The sequence below is a fragment of the Lycorma delicatula genome, chromosome 1 (genome assembly GCF_047948215.1).
Source record: "Lycorma delicatula isolate Av1 chromosome 1, ASM4794821v1, whole genome shotgun sequence".
NCBI lineage: Eukaryota > Metazoa > Arthropoda > Insecta > Hemiptera > Fulgoridae > Lycorma > Lycorma delicatula.
In genome coordinates this window covers 238,017,682-238,034,684 of record NC_134455.1, presented here as the reverse complement: position 1 = coordinate 238,034,684, position 17,003 = coordinate 238,017,682, and the positions used below count along the sequence as shown (strand labels likewise).

The 17,003-nt window shown below is 30.7% G+C and overlaps 1 protein-coding gene across 1 annotated transcript in view; it reads left to right on the top strand.

The window, feature by feature from the left end:
* LOC142317789 (putative G-protein coupled receptor CG31760) overlaps window positions 1-17,003 on the top strand; it is a 185,617-nt gene that overhangs the window by 159,752 nt on the left and 8,862 nt on the right. Inside the window, exons 9-11 of the mRNA XM_075354337.1 lie at window positions 3,098-3,312; window positions 6,396-6,534; window positions 16,303-16,408. Of these exons, the coding sequence (XP_075210452.1) occupies window positions 3,098-3,312; window positions 6,396-6,534; window positions 16,303-16,408 (460 nt within the window). The remainder of the gene's footprint in view (window positions 1-3,097; window positions 3,313-6,395; window positions 6,535-16,302; window positions 16,409-17,003) is intronic.

Sequence of the window (17,003 nt, the reverse complement as noted above, 5' to 3'; positions counted from 1 at the left end):
ATGAAATGCCGCACCCATTTCGCGGTCGTTGTTCCTGGGTACAATATTTGCCTAATAAGCCTGCAAAATACGGGATAAAAATATATGCATTGTGCGATGCAAACACATTTTATACGTATGAAATAGAAATCTACAGTGGGAAACAGCCAGATGGGTCAAATAACGTTTTAAATTCGGCTATTGATGCGGTGAAAAGACTAACCCAACCAATTGAAAACACAAAAGGAACGTTACAACAGATAATTATTACACCAGCGTAATGCTTGTAGATTATTTTCTGACGAAGAATCTAACACTTTTGGGAACTCTTGGAAAAAAAAACTGAAATTCCGACAGAATTTACTAATAGCAAAACCAGAGAAGTTAGTTCCTCAATATACGGTTATCAACCATACTTCTGTTTTCACATGTAACTAGTAAACATAATGCAATAATATTTATTATCTACGATGCATGACACTGCAGTAGTAGGTGAAAATAATAAACCAGAAATTATAAACGATTATAATTCTGCAAAAGGTGGTGTGGATACTGTGGAAAAATTGTGTGCCTCCTATTCGGAATCAGAAATTTCAAAACGCTGGACTTGTACTGTATTTCACACCATTTTGAATATAGCTGGAATAAATTCGCATGCATTGTACTGCTTCAAAAAACTGGTTAACAAAAAGAAACGAAGAATTTTCCTAAAAAATTTATTGCTGTTATTAACAAAGGAACACAACATACAACGAGCAAAATGTCTTTCACTTCCAAAAGACATTTCTGCGTTTCTGAAAGCTAATTATGCACAAAAATGTTCTAGAAGAACCCTATGAACATCAACTCATAAAACGAGGAGTATGCCATCTTCGTGCTGTTGAAAAGAAACGATCTTCTGCGTCAATGAAGTGTTACCTGCAAAACACATTCAGCGGTACGAAGTGTGTGTTACAAGTGCAAGATATTAGTTCCGAGTACGATTAAAAATATAGATATTTTTTTAAAGATGTAGTAGTGATAATTTAGAGTAGTTTTAGTGATAATTTTGAGAGTTAAACAATTTTTGTGTTCACATGATAATCCGAGTAATGTGATCAATGTAATTGTGCTAAACTTATTTTTCGTGTTCTATATAATTAAAAAGAATTGTCAATTTTTCAGACCCTTTCAATAAAAACATTATAGTTAATATTTTTATTTACATAAATAAATTTCAAAAGGAATTTCTTTATTGTTCTATATAAAATATAGTTTTCCTTAGCTGGTCGTAAAAAGTACAACACACGCCTACTGGTGCAACTGCATTATGCGCGCCTGCTCAAAGGATAACTAACTTCTAAATAAATTTCATCTGACTGAAAATTTATTGTAATCTTGTCAGTCATAGTAGTAATAATTTTAAAAGATTTTTATTCATATTGAATTATTTTATTATTTTCCGAATTTTTTAAATCTGGGTTGATTTTTAAGATGTTAATATCAGAACCACCAATCAGAATAAGTTCCCTATTATTTTGTAATAACCTATTCACTAATAACATGTACATGGTGACAGATATATAGCAACTGAATATTCAGAATTTTTATTTCTTGTAATTATTGTGCTAACAGTACTTTCTTAGTACTGCTAGTACATTCAAGTAGCAGTACTTTCTCAAATGCAAAGCCCTGTTCTGTTACCCAACTAAGTTCATCTACTCAGAAGTACTCTCTAATAACAGTACAGTTATAGTCTGATGTAACTACAAAGCCTAAATTGCTTTTTTTTATAAAGCCATGTTTTAAAGAAATCTATCAGTCTTTGAATGCTTTATATAGCATGTTTAATTACAAAAATTTACCAGGTGTAAGTTCCCTTACAAAAAAAATTGATTTTTTCTCTTTTGTTCTCTAGGAATTGTAAATAATTCAAAACTGGAATTATTCTGGTAGATGTTTTGCAAGTTTAATTCTACTTGTTTGTACTCTGATCATATCTTTCACATAATCCTGAAACTGAATAATTATTAACTACCCTAAACACATCTTGAGTATTTTAAATATTCAGGATAAGCAACTAGTTCCTTGATTCCTTAAAATTCTTTGCGTTTGTCATAATTATATAAGCTATTTAAAACAATATACGCAATTTTTTGCTTACCTTTATAATCCATTTAGAAACCTTATTTTATAAACAGTTTTTTATTATATGCAGCAGCAACTGTTGTATTTACATTACAAAACTTTGTAAAGTGTTTGATTTTACTTTCTACTTGTATTTTTTTATGGTTTACACATCACCATAATGACAGATCATGTATTAATCTGAATATATAGTTTAGGAGGTAAACTATCACTCTCATCATCCTGTATTCCTTCTTCCTTGCATAAGTACCGTAGCAATTGTGTTAGCCACTGTCCTGTAATCTTTTAGTGGACAAGACAGTAACTTTTTGTAACTTGGTGGGATGGTGGCTCTGTATGTCTGTCTAAGGGCTCTGCATTCTGACAGTTCTATATGAAGGCATTGAGGTGCTAAGGTGCCTTTAGGTAAAGCCAAAACTCTTCCTAAAATTAAAATTCTAGAGACAACATTTATTTTTAAATCTAAAATTTCTGCCCAATCAGAATTAATTCTGAATAAAATAATTAATTAAATTTTTCATATGCTATATTATATTCTGATTATTTTTTTAAACTTTATATCTTTAAAGGTGCCATTAGGGCATCTCATTTTACAGTTACTAAGAAGTGAACTGTATTCCTGATTGGTAATTTTAATATATATATATATATATATATAATTGCAGTATCCAAAACATTTAGAAGCATAAGAAAAGAGGGGAAAAATTGTAGTAATTAACTATAAATATGTAAGTTTAAGTTCTTTCAGCTAATTATCAATATAGTTTTTCTCTCTATCAGTTTTTGTATTTAACTATACTTTATTTTTTACTAACTGATTTTTGAAGAGGCTTTCAAGCAGAATTTGCTTTGGATTGTGAATATTCTTAATCCTTACTATTGGTTTCATGATATAATCAACTAGTAGCTTGAAAATATATTCATTTACATTGTTTATTTACAGTATTTATGAGGCTTTCATTTTAAAGAAGTGAATAAAACTTTTTTTAAGGGTATCTCTAACATATCGAGTCAAGTCTGCACACAAGGTGAAGCTGACTGATAAACAACTGTTACAATGGATGTTCCCAATTTTATTAGTTATGCTAATATATCTCAGCACGTGGACTATCAGTGCACCTCCATATGCTGAGCAAATCAAAGACAGCTCAGGTCTGCTGTTCAGACAGTGCTCATTCAACTGGTGGGATCACAGCCTTGCTATTGGTGAGTGTATAATAAAATGTAACTTTTAATAATCATTTAATGTTAATATTAAAGTGTTAAAAGTTTTACTAGTTTACACAAATTTATTTAATACTATATAATGCAGTCTGGTTTTTTTTTAGTGAACAACTATTAAAAACTTCATTTAATTCATCAGACCGCTAAAAAAAAACCTCTTTCCAACTTGTTCTACTACTCTCCCGTTTGATAACACCAGTTGCTTTTGGTGAGCTGCTTTAATTAAAGTTTATGCTATACCAAAATTGTCTGGCTGTGTTCTACACTTTTTAAACTCTTTACAGGCCTTCATAAATACAACTGGAACCACATTACATGATCTTAATGTGACTGTTTACCACTGTCCTACCACATTACAGTCTTACCACATTTCATGATCTTTTACAAGATAAGTATCCAGGCTGAGTATATCCTTTTTGAACATATTCTCCTTTTTACATTTACAGCTAGTAAGAGAATCCACTTCTTCCTTTCTTTTCATATGACTTTGTTTACAAAGTATTTAATACTTAATTTCTGTTTTTTTCTGTTTCCTCTTTACGTATAATTTGTTTATAAATATAAAGAATGCATGTAAGAATAAGCCATATCAGCTCTAAGCCATTTTAGAATTCCATCATTTGTGATTTGAGTACTTAATGAGTAGGCTCAGCCTTCTTGACTGTTTAACTTGTTCCTCCGATATAATCTCCTGAATCCCTTATTCAACCTTTTTTATTCCAATTTTCAAGATTACAAGCTTCAAGTTGCACATAGTTTTTTCTGACTTATCTCCAGATAAGGACAGTAACTTTTCGTAATTTGGTGGGATGGTGACTCTGTCTGTATGTCTGTCTAAGGACTCTGTATTCTGACAGTTCTATATGAAGGCATTGAGGTGCTAAGGTGCCTTTAGGTAAAGCCAAAACTCATTATGAGTAACACACAAATATATGTGCCATTTTACCTAAGAAACAGTAAGATGACACTTAAACACATACAGTACATTTAATATATCTATATTCTACATAATATAAAAATTGTAGAAAAAGTTGGATCTGTAGAGAAAACAGCTACAGAAGCTTAAACAACAGTTTTTAATAATAATTGAAGAAAATAACTATAAGTCAGAGTAAATATTAATACAAATAACAATGCCTTTTTGGAAATGAATATTTCAAAAACAGTTTTTTGTTGGAATTGCGACTGCAAGTGTATAAGGTGTTAAATATTCCTATAATACACAGCATTATTACATGTTTTAAGAATTGATATTCTAAGAGGATTTTGCTGTAGAAATAAATTGTTTAAATTAAAGTTGTTCACAGTAAGAAAAGAAAGGTTGTGACATTTAAAAATAGGTATCTATAAAGTTTTACATTAGTTTTTTTTTTGTGAAATAATTTCTGGTTTTGTTAAAGATTCGTATACAATATAATACTTCGACATGCAACATAGCATTTCTTCAGTAATAGCCTTACTGTGGTTCTCTGTTCTATATTTTCAGCATTTTCTATATTTTCAGATTTTTGACACTATCTAACCACTGCAAACATAGTAATTTCACTGTACTTTCATTTTTGTAATTTTTAGGATGCTGGGTGGAAAGAGCTGTTGGGATAAGATATTATAATTTCTTTTGAAGCTAAAATGCATTTAGAAAAAGAAAAATTTGTATATTGCAGTATTTCAATTTTTGCAGGAATAAATCATAGGATGTCCTATGAGCTTATGGAATTTAAAAATCTTCTTAATCCTAATGATGGTGCTCATCTGCCTTGTAGAATCTGAATAAAAAGTTTGATGAATGCATAATGAATGGTTTTCTATACATATTTATATTTTGTCAATCTTATTGAGTGACATTACTATTACAGTATATTTACAGCCATACATTTGATAAAGAATAAGATTTAAGAGGTAGCTATTTTACGTTTCAGTAGAGTAGTTTTTGAGATTGTACTGGACAAAGAAGTAAACTTTCATCCTTCAATAATAGTATAAAATGAGCTACCTTAGTTATTTTTGTAATTATTCAGGCCTGTACATCAAACACCATTGTTTTGATATAAAATTAAAATCAGTCTTATTTATACTATCATAATTCATTTATAAGTGATGATTATTTTTTTAATTAGCATTAAATTCTGGACTCATACATACATTCCTTTTGCAATACATACTTAATAATACTTCGCTCTGGAAATGAGATTCTACAAGACATGTTATTTTTAAAAAAATTATTGCCTCATTAAAACTGTATGAAAATATACTATAATTCTAATACCTAGTGACATTACTTATAACTAGTGATTAGTAACTACTGACCATTATTGTTTTTGTAATATTCAAAATTTATCATGTCAGTGAAATTAATATGATCACAACTCCATACTACTTTTGATGAATGTCTTAACTAGTCAATTTTAGAGGCTATTTGGGTCAGTTAAATTTTATGTATTAAATTGGTTATATTTAAAATTTAAAAAAAATGTATATTACGTTGGATTCGAATCTATGTGTGCTTAGTTACGGATCCGACATGTTCTTACTTACTCTCCAGATAACTACTTGAGCGACTTGAAACAAAATGAATATATAAACTAACATAAATTACTGATACGGACACCACAAAAAAATGTGATGCAATGTGGTGTCCATGACAATGCAATTGTGTAACTGCCCATTTTATTAAAGAGTTGGAGGATCATATCTCGCTTTCAAATGAAATAAGTTTAAATGAAGTGCAGCAAAAAATGTGTAAATGTAATTTAATAGGCGTACAAGGATGTCACATAGTGCCTATCAGATTTTTTTAAAATCTTATATTAATTTTACTCATTCCTCATGAGATATATATAATATATCATTATGTACTGGTCAAAATAAAATATTTATTTATTCAGCAAAAGATGCACTCATTCATCTCCTCTCTAAAAAGTAGACACATTTGTGTTAAAAGTAACACACTTATATTGCTTTGCTGTAACATACTTGTTTATTGCTGAATAAAAGACTAATTAATATTATTTATATAAATCAATAACATGTTAAGTAGTAAAGTACATTTAAATACATGATTGCAGGTGAAGTACTTTTCTTGGCTTGGGGAATTAGAGTCTGCTACAATGTTCGGAATGCAGAGTCATTATATAATGAAGCAAGATTAATTACATTTGCGATATACAATATTGCAGTGGTTAATATTGCAATGGTTGCCTTTCAGTAAGTTCTTAACTCTCATTTTCATTCTTTATTTTCAATTAATGTACTTTTTGTTTTAAGGTTTTCTAATTTGTGTTCAGATTATCAACTTTTTTTACAAGAAAAAAAAATTTATTTTTAAATCTCACATGCAGAGGAATTATTTTGAACTTCACACCAAATGAATTATTAATATTAACCAATAGCTTCTCTTGTTATACATTCTTTTCTTCATGTTTTATGACTTCGTAGGACCACTTTAGTCAGCCATTATCCATGTCTCTTTGAAGGGACTGTTTGGGCATTATAGTTCTCCCATTAATTTTTCTTACATTCAGGTCTCCATGCCCTTTCTGGTATTGAAAATGTTCATGTTGTGAGTTTCTCTTCCTTGTGAATGTGAAGCGAATGCTTTTGTCCTTGATTTTTTTGTTTAATATTTTGTTTGATTTTATCTTGTCTGTTTTTTGAGTCAAGATTGTACTAAACCAGCTGTTCAGAACTGTCAAATCTTTCATCCTTATGATATGTCCAAAGAATCCTATCTCCTCTTACAAATAGTATCAGTGATGGATTCTAACTCTTTGTACATGACTTCGTTGGGCATGATTCACCATAGCTAGTCTTTCTGGTACTTTTTGTTGATGTTCTTCCAATTCTTTCAATTTTCTGGAGTCTGTCAGTCTTTGTTCGTTCAGGTGGAAGATTTATATGAGGCTTCCGGTTTTATAACTGTGTTGTAGTGTCTAATTTTTGCATTTAGGAATAGATGTTTTTTAGTGTAGTTGTATCATACTAATTTTTGCCCTTTGGCTGGTTTGTTTGTTCTTGTTTGGATTGAGGATTTTTCATTTAGGTTATTTGTTTGTTATTATTTATCTGAGGTATTTAAATTGGGATACTATTTTGACTTTATTACCATTTATGTTTATTTCTTTTAATTGTGTTGGTTTTTGAGGCATAATTTTTGATATTTTGATTAATAGTTTGAGACCAATTTTATTTGCAATGTTTTGAAGTTCTGATATCTGAGTATTAGCTTCGTTAATATCATTTGCTAACAGTACCAAGTTATCAGTGAAACCAAGGCAGTTTGTTTTTATTTTTTTGCCTATTTTTATTTTGGAGGGCATTTTTTGAGCTATTCCCTCATTACTATTTCCAGAGCACAGGTGAATAGTAACATTTAAATTTCCATTGCCTTGGTATAGTCCTGTTTTGATCAAATGTTTCTGAGAGCTTGCTTCTGAATTTCACTTTTGACTTTATGAGAGTCAGTTTTATGATGTTTATTAATTTGGGATCTAGTCTGAGGTGTCTTAGAATTTTTTGTTAGGATTCTCTGTAGATGCAATTGTATGTATTCTTGAAGTCTACAAACGTTATCACCATGTCTGTGCTTCTTTTTGTTCTGTAATCCATTATTAGCTTGATACTCATAATTTGGTCTGAACAGCTCCTCCAGGGTTTGAAACCTCCCTGGTATTCCCTTAGTTCTTCCTCTAATTGTAAACTGAGCCTGTTGAGAATGATTCTTGAAAGAATTTTTTTTGTTGTGTCTAGGAATAACATTTCCCTGTAATTGTTAGGGTCTGTTTTGTCACTTTTTGGTGTAGCATATGAATGAGAGCTGTCATCCAGTGTTCTAGTAGTTCTTCTTTGATCCAGATGTTGGCAAGCTATTGATGAAGAGCAATTTTTGCTGGTCTTCCTGCATGTTTCCAGATTTCTAAAAAGGTTTGATTTCCTCCTGCCACTTTGTAATTCTTCATCTCACCAAGTGCTTGGTAGACTATTTTTATTGTAGGAGGGTTGGTGTTTTCTGGTGTTGTTGTTATTGGGGTGCTAGTATTAATGTTTAGGAGTTCTGTCAGGTCTTTGAAATTTCAGGTTTTAGCTAGGATTTCCAGGTTCACTTTATTATTATGGTCAGTTTACGGTTTTCATTCTTTTTTAGTAAGGTTGGGGATTTCTATTTTTGGAATTGTTTTTTGAAATGTATTTATGGTAGTCTCTTGACTATGTTTTGTTGAATTCTTCTATTGATTTCAGTGTGTCTTTATGGTGTTTTCTTTTTATTATTCTTAGAGTTCGAGTGGTTTCTTATCTTTGTTTTACTAGATTTTGGAAGAATGCTTTTGATTTTTGGGATTAGTGTAACAGCCATGCTTGATGTCTTTTCTCTACTGTTTCGTTCCACTGTTTCACATTCATTGTTCGACCATTGATGCTTTTTATGGAGTTTTATTGAGGCTAATTTTTCTGCGATTTGTTTTAGTTGTTGACTTGGTCTTCAAGTTTATCTGTAATTATTATCTTTTAGGTTGCTTTTTGCGAATTTTCATTCTTGATTGGTTGGGTAGGGTCTATTTTTCTTTTAGTTTTAGGGGCTTGATTTGTTGTTTCCTTTGGGGAATGAATTTAGTTTTAATTTTGACTATCTAGTGATCTGAGCCTGTGTATACACCTTGGAAAATGTTTACGTTGAAGAGCTCTTTGTGGTAGGGTTTGTCCTGAAGACATTATCTAGTTGCCACTCTCATTTTGTATGGTTGGGGTGATTCCAGATTTTGAGTTTTTGAGGTTTCCTTTTGAAATATGTGGATTTTAAGATTAGGTTGTGGTTTCAGCAGAGATTGATCAGTCTCTGTCTTTTTCCCTTTTTGGGCAGGCCATTTTCTGATGATGTCACGGTATCTTCTTTCTCTGCCTAATTGAGCATTGAAATCTTCAGTTAGTTGTTTAATGTGATTTTTGGGAATATTATTTATGATCTGATCGAGTAGGTACCAGAACTTTTCTGTTTCTTTACGGTTGTTAGCAGATTTGATTCTATTATAAGAGGGGGCATAGGCATAAAAATGCTATGCTTTTAGGGTGAGTGTTGAGATTATTGGGGATTGTTACTTGAATTTTTGTACATGTACAGATTTTATTATTTTGAGGCTGACCGAAAGGTCTGTTCCAAACTGTGGGACACTTTTCATCATTCTCTTCTCAGGTATACCTTTGTAGAGCCTATATCCTTGATATTCCATGGTGTCCTGGTCAGTTTTCTCATTTCCTGCAGTCCCATGATGAGAATTTTGTGTTGGTCCATTAGGTTGGTTATTATTTTTATTTTACCGAGAATCATTAGATTCAAAACATGAATATAGGGGCAAAATTTTCCTGTTGATCAGAACAGGTGAAAAAAATCCTGTATTATGCCCCAATTAACATACCAATTAAAAACTACCAAAAGTATTTTGAAATATACTGGTGGATCTAGTAAAATGGCCCATACGGCCCTATACGGATGTAAACATGCATGTCATAGCCCATTTTCCGATTGTAACTAGTTAAATATTGAATTTATCAAAAAATGCTTCAAACGAAAGTTATAGAACAGAAAATTTTACACTTCTAGTAACATTTTCATAAGATAATAAATAAATGTGAGAATGATCTGTTACATCAAAAACGAAAAAATCACGTGTTTGTTATGTTAAACAACTAAATTTTTTGAAAATTTAAAAAAATGTAATGAAATCGTCGATGGTTAACACTCAGTAAAGCACATATTTCTAGATACGTTAAGTTAAATGTAAAAATCTGTTTTTGTTAACTTTTTACAAAAATTTATTCATATTGCTATTTTCAATGTTAGCTGTGCACTGATGCATTTTACAAACATTATGCCCACAAAACTCAGTCAAATATTAAAATTTACATAAAACTGATATTACCATCTAAACGTAAATATTTTTCCTTAACTATTGCTGTTATTTAATATTTAATTTTGTTAAATTTTAGTAATCTATGATTAATATTTTTTTGTACTTAATGAAAGTCCTAATATGTTTTTTGAAATATAATGATTTTAAAATTATCAGTATTTAAAAGTGACTATACATTTTGCTATGAAACTTATTATATTCATAAATAATTTCTTTAAGAATACATCCGCATTGTTGTTTTTTGATTTTTTGTACTTGATTTTTATTTGCAGCTCTTTGATAAACAGATTTGAAAATAATTTGACCTGACAACATTATATTATGTTTCCTAAATGTAGCAAATTCTTTTAAATTTACCAAAAGTTATTTCTTTAGGTATCATCTATCAATGACATTTTGATTGTTTGCATTATCTATTGTATATCAAAAGTGATAGGTATTTGTTTATCACATGCGCATGTTGAAATGGTGTTGCCAGCTACCTCATATCTCTTTGCATAGGCAGATAGAGTGTTACTGTTTATTGCACTTGCTCGTTTATTTTTGATCTGATTGGAATGTGTCCATAGCCTTTTTTGTGTCAAAACTTTTGCTCTACATTTTTGACAAGAATGATATTTTTGTAAAATCAATATTTAACTACCTACAGCAAAAATAGTGGTTCATTAAAACATGGTTCTTAAATTTTATTTTGTTTATGTAGGAATGGTAGTGAGGGTCTTGACTTTTAGTATGTTAATTGAGGCATGCTTAGGGACCTTATCACCTGGTCTGATCAACAGGAAAATTTTTTCCCCTATATTCATGTTTTGAATCTAATGCTCCTGCTCTATAGTCTGCATGAGTGAGTTTATGTTGTGTGGAAATGTAGATGATTTGCTTATATATAACCCAAAGATAATTGATGGATGATCACTAGAACAATCATCAACAACAGACCAAGCATCAACTGTACCAGAAATATTCCTACCAACAGTAATATCAATTAATATCAATATTTGTTTCAGCAAATAATCTCTTTCCATCTACCATTCCAACATATATTGGTAACTCACCGAAAACATTGAAGTCATCTAACCCATATTGCACAGTAAAGCCTTCAACTAATTCACCACTATCATCTGTGACTCTGGTATGCCAAAAAAGTGACTTAGCATTTACACCAGCACCTAGCACTATTGGACAGTTACCAAGATCAAGAATTCTATTCCACCTTTCTATATGTTCCTCAGTGAGATCTCTATATTGAAAATATGAAGTAACAACACAGAAATCAATACCATCAATAACAAGTTTAACAGCGACATGATGAGTATCAGAAACTAATGTCCTTCTACACAGAACTTTGGAAACAATGTTGTTTCCAGTATAACGTTTTTGCCAACCTATTGGTTGGCAAAAACTTTGCCAACCAAGGCAATCTACCAGGTACCAAATATGGATGTTGCACAAGAATTATATTGAGGGACTTCCTTTTAACAATTTCACATAAACTGTTCTGAGCAATGTAACAACCTTGAGAGTTTATCTTTCCAAAATCACCCATGCAGTGAATTAAAATACATCTCAACAGCTCTCAAATTACAACCACAGTCCTTACTATCGACTGAGTGCTTTCAATCCTTGCACAACCTTCTTCAATTTACACAAGTAGTCTTCAATGTACAATACTTAAAACATCTCTGAATATCAAAGCACTCCTTGGCTCTACAAGAAGAGAAATCTGCAAACAACCTACCCAACTTTGAATATTCTGTGATACCTTTGGGCATCATGTCTACCAGAGTTTTGAACAAAAATCTTACCCAGACTTGAATGTCACCTCATCCAAGTCAGTGTTTTGCTCATATCATGCGTGTTTTGCTCATATTAAAGACACAACCTCCTCCTCGAATAGGTGAAGATCTATATCATAGACAATGACTCGAGGCCTCCTTTTACATTTCTGATCTACTTTGACCTCCAACTTTTTACTAATGACAGATTCTGAAATGACTCTAACTATCTGTTTGTCATCCATTACGACAACCAAACCTTTCTTAGTATCCTTTATGTTGCTAATTTTCAAGTTTGACTTCTTGCCCTGAAGGGCAGTCTGAATTTCCTCTCTAATTTCTTCAATTGTTTTTATGGATCCCCTCCTTCCTGTTTAGAAAGATGACTTCTTGCTGCTTGGGGGCTAAACTAGCTTTTGTTTGCCTTTAAGTACCTCGGTGTAGCGTTTTTGCTCCACCTTAATAGGATAGACGTTGGTACTGGGACGGAAAGTGCCTCTTGAATTATAACCTCCTTCACTTCATTTGGCTTAGAGGCAAGTGCCTCATATCCATTGCCAAAGCAGAGAATATTGCCTTAAACTCATTAAGCCTCAGGATAACTCATCTGCGAACCGCTGCAGAGGCGCTTCAAAGGCCTTCAAGAAATCCCAACAACTACTCACATCAATCATTCTGTATGTGTAGATCAGAAATACGTTGTAACAAATGTACATAAAAACATGTGTAACATATTTGTATACATGCATACATATAGTAATTGAAATTAATTTGTATTCATACTGGCTTCAATTTATATATTTTTTTTTTTGAGCTAAAGAGTACCAATTTCTTTTAGAGGAAGAGTATGCAGAAAAGCATGATTTATTTAATATTATATCATCTCTCAGATATGAAAGTGAAGTCAAAAGGATCCATTTATTAAATCCAGCTATTCTAAAAATGTAGGTGCTAGAAATAACAATGAATAATATTTCCTAAAAGAATACCTATGCTTGAAGAGTACATTTAACAAACTTCACGATGGAAAATATTATTTAAAAAAAAAAAAAAAAATCTGTTTTAAATATTCTTAAATTCATATTACCTGTGTTTACTATTAATTAAATTTATGAAACTAAATTTATATAAATGGATAAAAGGCTAAATCAGGTAATCTGCATGTAATATTTGGAAGTCCCAGAGATTTACTTCAAATAAATTTAAGTCCATATGAATTTATATGGTTTTTCATTTAGTTTCAGTGATTTGTATAATTTAACTCTTCAAACATATGTAATCTTTTTTGTGCCACTGACCATAACCAAATTTTTAATATTATTATAAACTAAAATGATAGAAAGTAGCAAAAAATTTTACAACTATACTAGATTGTTCAAAGAAATAATATGACAGGATTTTTGTCAAGATTCATATAGTTTAATCTGTGTTTTTACACAAACATTATTTTGTTTGACTCTATTTTCATGTAAGAAAATTTATTCTCTCCTAAAAGGAACTATAAAGTTAAGCTGATTTAATGCCAGTGGTGGCTTGTAGATAAAATTAGTGGGGGTGCTACTCCAGAAAATTTTTTCTGGGCCTTTTCAAGGCCATGCTTAAAGTTTTCTGTAAAATAAAAGAACCGGAAAAAAATGAATCAAAGAGAGCAGAATAGTAATCTAATTCTAGACTTTCACATTCAAGTATATGGTATACAGTTTTTAAGCACAATGTGCTTAAAAACAAAATAAAAATAATAAAATGTCAATACAGATTTAACCTTTTTAGTATTATTAGATAACTAGCAGACCAGCAATGCTTCGCTATTGCTATATATATATATATATATATATATATATATATATATATATATAGAGAGAGAGGGAGTGAGAGAGTGGGAGAGAGAGAATTTATATGAACACAATTGAAAATTTGATAAAAAAAATTAAAGAACTGAACTTCAAAAATTTTACCTTTCACTTATTCTCCTTCCCCTTTTCCCTTTCCAACTTCTCCCTTTCACTGTTCTTCCTCACCCCTCACCCAGTTTCCTTTTTACCCTTTCCTGTTTTCCCCTTTTCTCTTTCCACCTTTTCCCTGTTTTCCCTTTTGCCCGCAAGTAAATCGGTCCATTAGTCCAGTATATATAAAATAAAAAAGTCTGTGTATATTTGTTTGTTTCTTTCGTAAATATCTCGACACCGGCCCCACCTAGCGGGTATAGTTTTTGCAAAAATATTTGTTTTCACGTAACTAATATTCATATTCTGAATATAAACCAAATCGGTTCATAAATATAATTTTTTTAAATATCTCAACCCCAGCACCATTTAGTGGGTTCATTTTTTGCAGAGATAATTCTTTCCATGTAAGTAACATGTATTCTGAATATGAGGTAAATCGGACCATAAATACAATTTTTCAAAATATTTCGATGCCAGTGCCACCTAGCGGGTCCAAACTAATTCAGAAACCTTCCCTGGCATGCGTCCAACCATTCCCCAAAGTTTCATCGCTATCGGATGAACGATTTAGGAAGGCATAAGTCATACATTCATTTATATATATATAGATACCTAAAAAAGCTGACTAAATGTAAGCTTAAAAACACTATAGTCTAATGAAGATTAGTTTAAATTTATATGTACACAGAAATAAATACATAATTAGTTTTTACTAATTAACTTCTCTTTTGCCCCTCCAGTGCATTTTTGGACAGATTTGGCAATCAAAGAGTCCTTGATTTCTGCCATCTTCTAATCACTACTGAAAAAACTACTAAACCAGTTTGATACTCCTTCCACTGACTAAACTAGAAAAGGGAACAAACAAGTAACGTTCCATACACATGTGGAATAAAAATAAACTACCTTCCACCAGCATGCCAGGGTCGACACTGCGGGAACGATAGTGCTCTCTCTCTTCCTAACAGCCTCACATGCAGCTTCCTAAGTGCGTATACGCACAACAGCCAAACACCACATCTCTGGAACTGTGAATCGTACAGTTCCATACAAAGATTTTTGTATCTTTTTCATAAACTGAGGGATGGCTACTGACAGTAAGCTTAAGGATTATATATTGTACAAGTATAAAGAAAGAATTAAAGAAAGAAGGACTCACTATATTGAATGTTATCAATAATATCAAGTGGAAATAGGGGGTGCTGCAGTTCCACAGTGAATGTACACAAGCCGCCACTGTTTAATACATAATGTACTAACGTATGAAATCCAGCATGTTTAAACATTATAATAATTTTTTTTGCAATCTGGACAAAATCATTACAAGTTTCTTGATCATTTTTTTTCTTTTATTTGTAATTTTTTTTCTTATGAATCTTTAAAAAAAGGTTAGCACTTGGTGTAATTTTTTCACAATGATGTTACCAACTAGGAAGAGAGAGAAGGTGAGTAAAGTTTCTTCATCCTTCTCATTTTAGATTTTAAGATTTTGTTGAGTGTAGATGAAATTAATAGGATGGACAACTTTGTCCAACCAAATTAAATTATTTACAAAATATGTTAATCATTTTATTTATCAGATTCTCATAAACTAACAGATTATTTATGGTAAAAATATATAGAATGGACAGTTATATGGAATCTGTTCAGTTTACAGATGGATTGTGTCCTACACTCACATTAATTTTTTCCATTGAAAGGCAAACATCAATCAAAGGAGGTTCTAATTTATCCTCGTTGCTTTTTAGCTAGTCTAATTAATAAGAATAAGAAAAGGAAGGAAAATTTGACAATGAATCCCATTTCAAGCTGCTGAATTCATGCATAAGATAAGAAATACAGTAAACCATTAATTTCTGAATTTTTTATTTAAGAAGTAAATCATTAATAGAAGAAAACTAAGTGAGTTTTCAAAGGAAGATTACTTTAAATAAGGAATAACTTAGAATTAGAAAGAATATGTAAAGGGCAAACTGCAAGAGGAAATAAGAATAGAGTATGTGTAGCTATTGATTTAGTATTATTTAATTATAACAATCTATTATCTGAAAAACTAATTAACCGAAAACATTATTTACATTACTAAAATATACGATTATAATTTTGAAGTGTAATTATGTACAACTACAAAGATATTTTACAAAATGCATTACTAAAGTAAAACAAAATAGTTATATAATATCTAGTAAAAAATTGAGATTAAACTTACCACAAAACAGAATGGAAAGTTAAATCAAATGGATTGATTGCCTCCCAAAAAAAATTATAAAAAAATTATCCTTAGATTCTTAATTTCAATGTTTTTATTTACTGAGGTATTTACATAATATTAAAATAATTTATTTCCAGTGTCTTCTTGTTTCCTCATGCTGGACCTGATATAAAATATCTTCTTGGTTTTATAAGAACACAACTAAGCACTTCTGTCACAGTAGGCCTCGTTTTTGGTCCAAAAGTAAGTAAACATATTTTTTTACTCTCATTAATAAAAATTAAGATTGTATCTGTTTAATTTTTAAAGTAAACTATTTTTAAATATTAAGAACATTAGTGAGTTACAAGATCAGAAAATTCTTTATCAAACTTAAACCCTTAATTTATGTATAAATAAAGACCAGCAATTCGTCCACGTTCTCTTTTCTAGTACTTTCGGTTATTTGACCATCTTCAGTAAAAGTTATTCTTCAATTTGAGATCATTAAAATTATAGTATGTAGAATGTAAATTAAAAAAAAATGTTAAAATAAGAGCCAAAGAACATATTAACAACGTAAAGAAAGGCTACTTGGATAAATCAAATTACGCTAAACACATATTACAAAATAAACACAACTATAATCCCTATAATGACATTAAAATATTAGATATTTCAAGCGACTTTTATAAAACCAGTATCATCCTTGAAAAATTCAATATATATTATAATAACAATCAATGAACAAACCATATTTGAGGATATTTTATTCAAACAAATAATTAATAATTATCAAGAAACCTAAGCTGTCTCCCTCCAACCACTAACATTCTTAACAACTGCGATCTTCTTACAT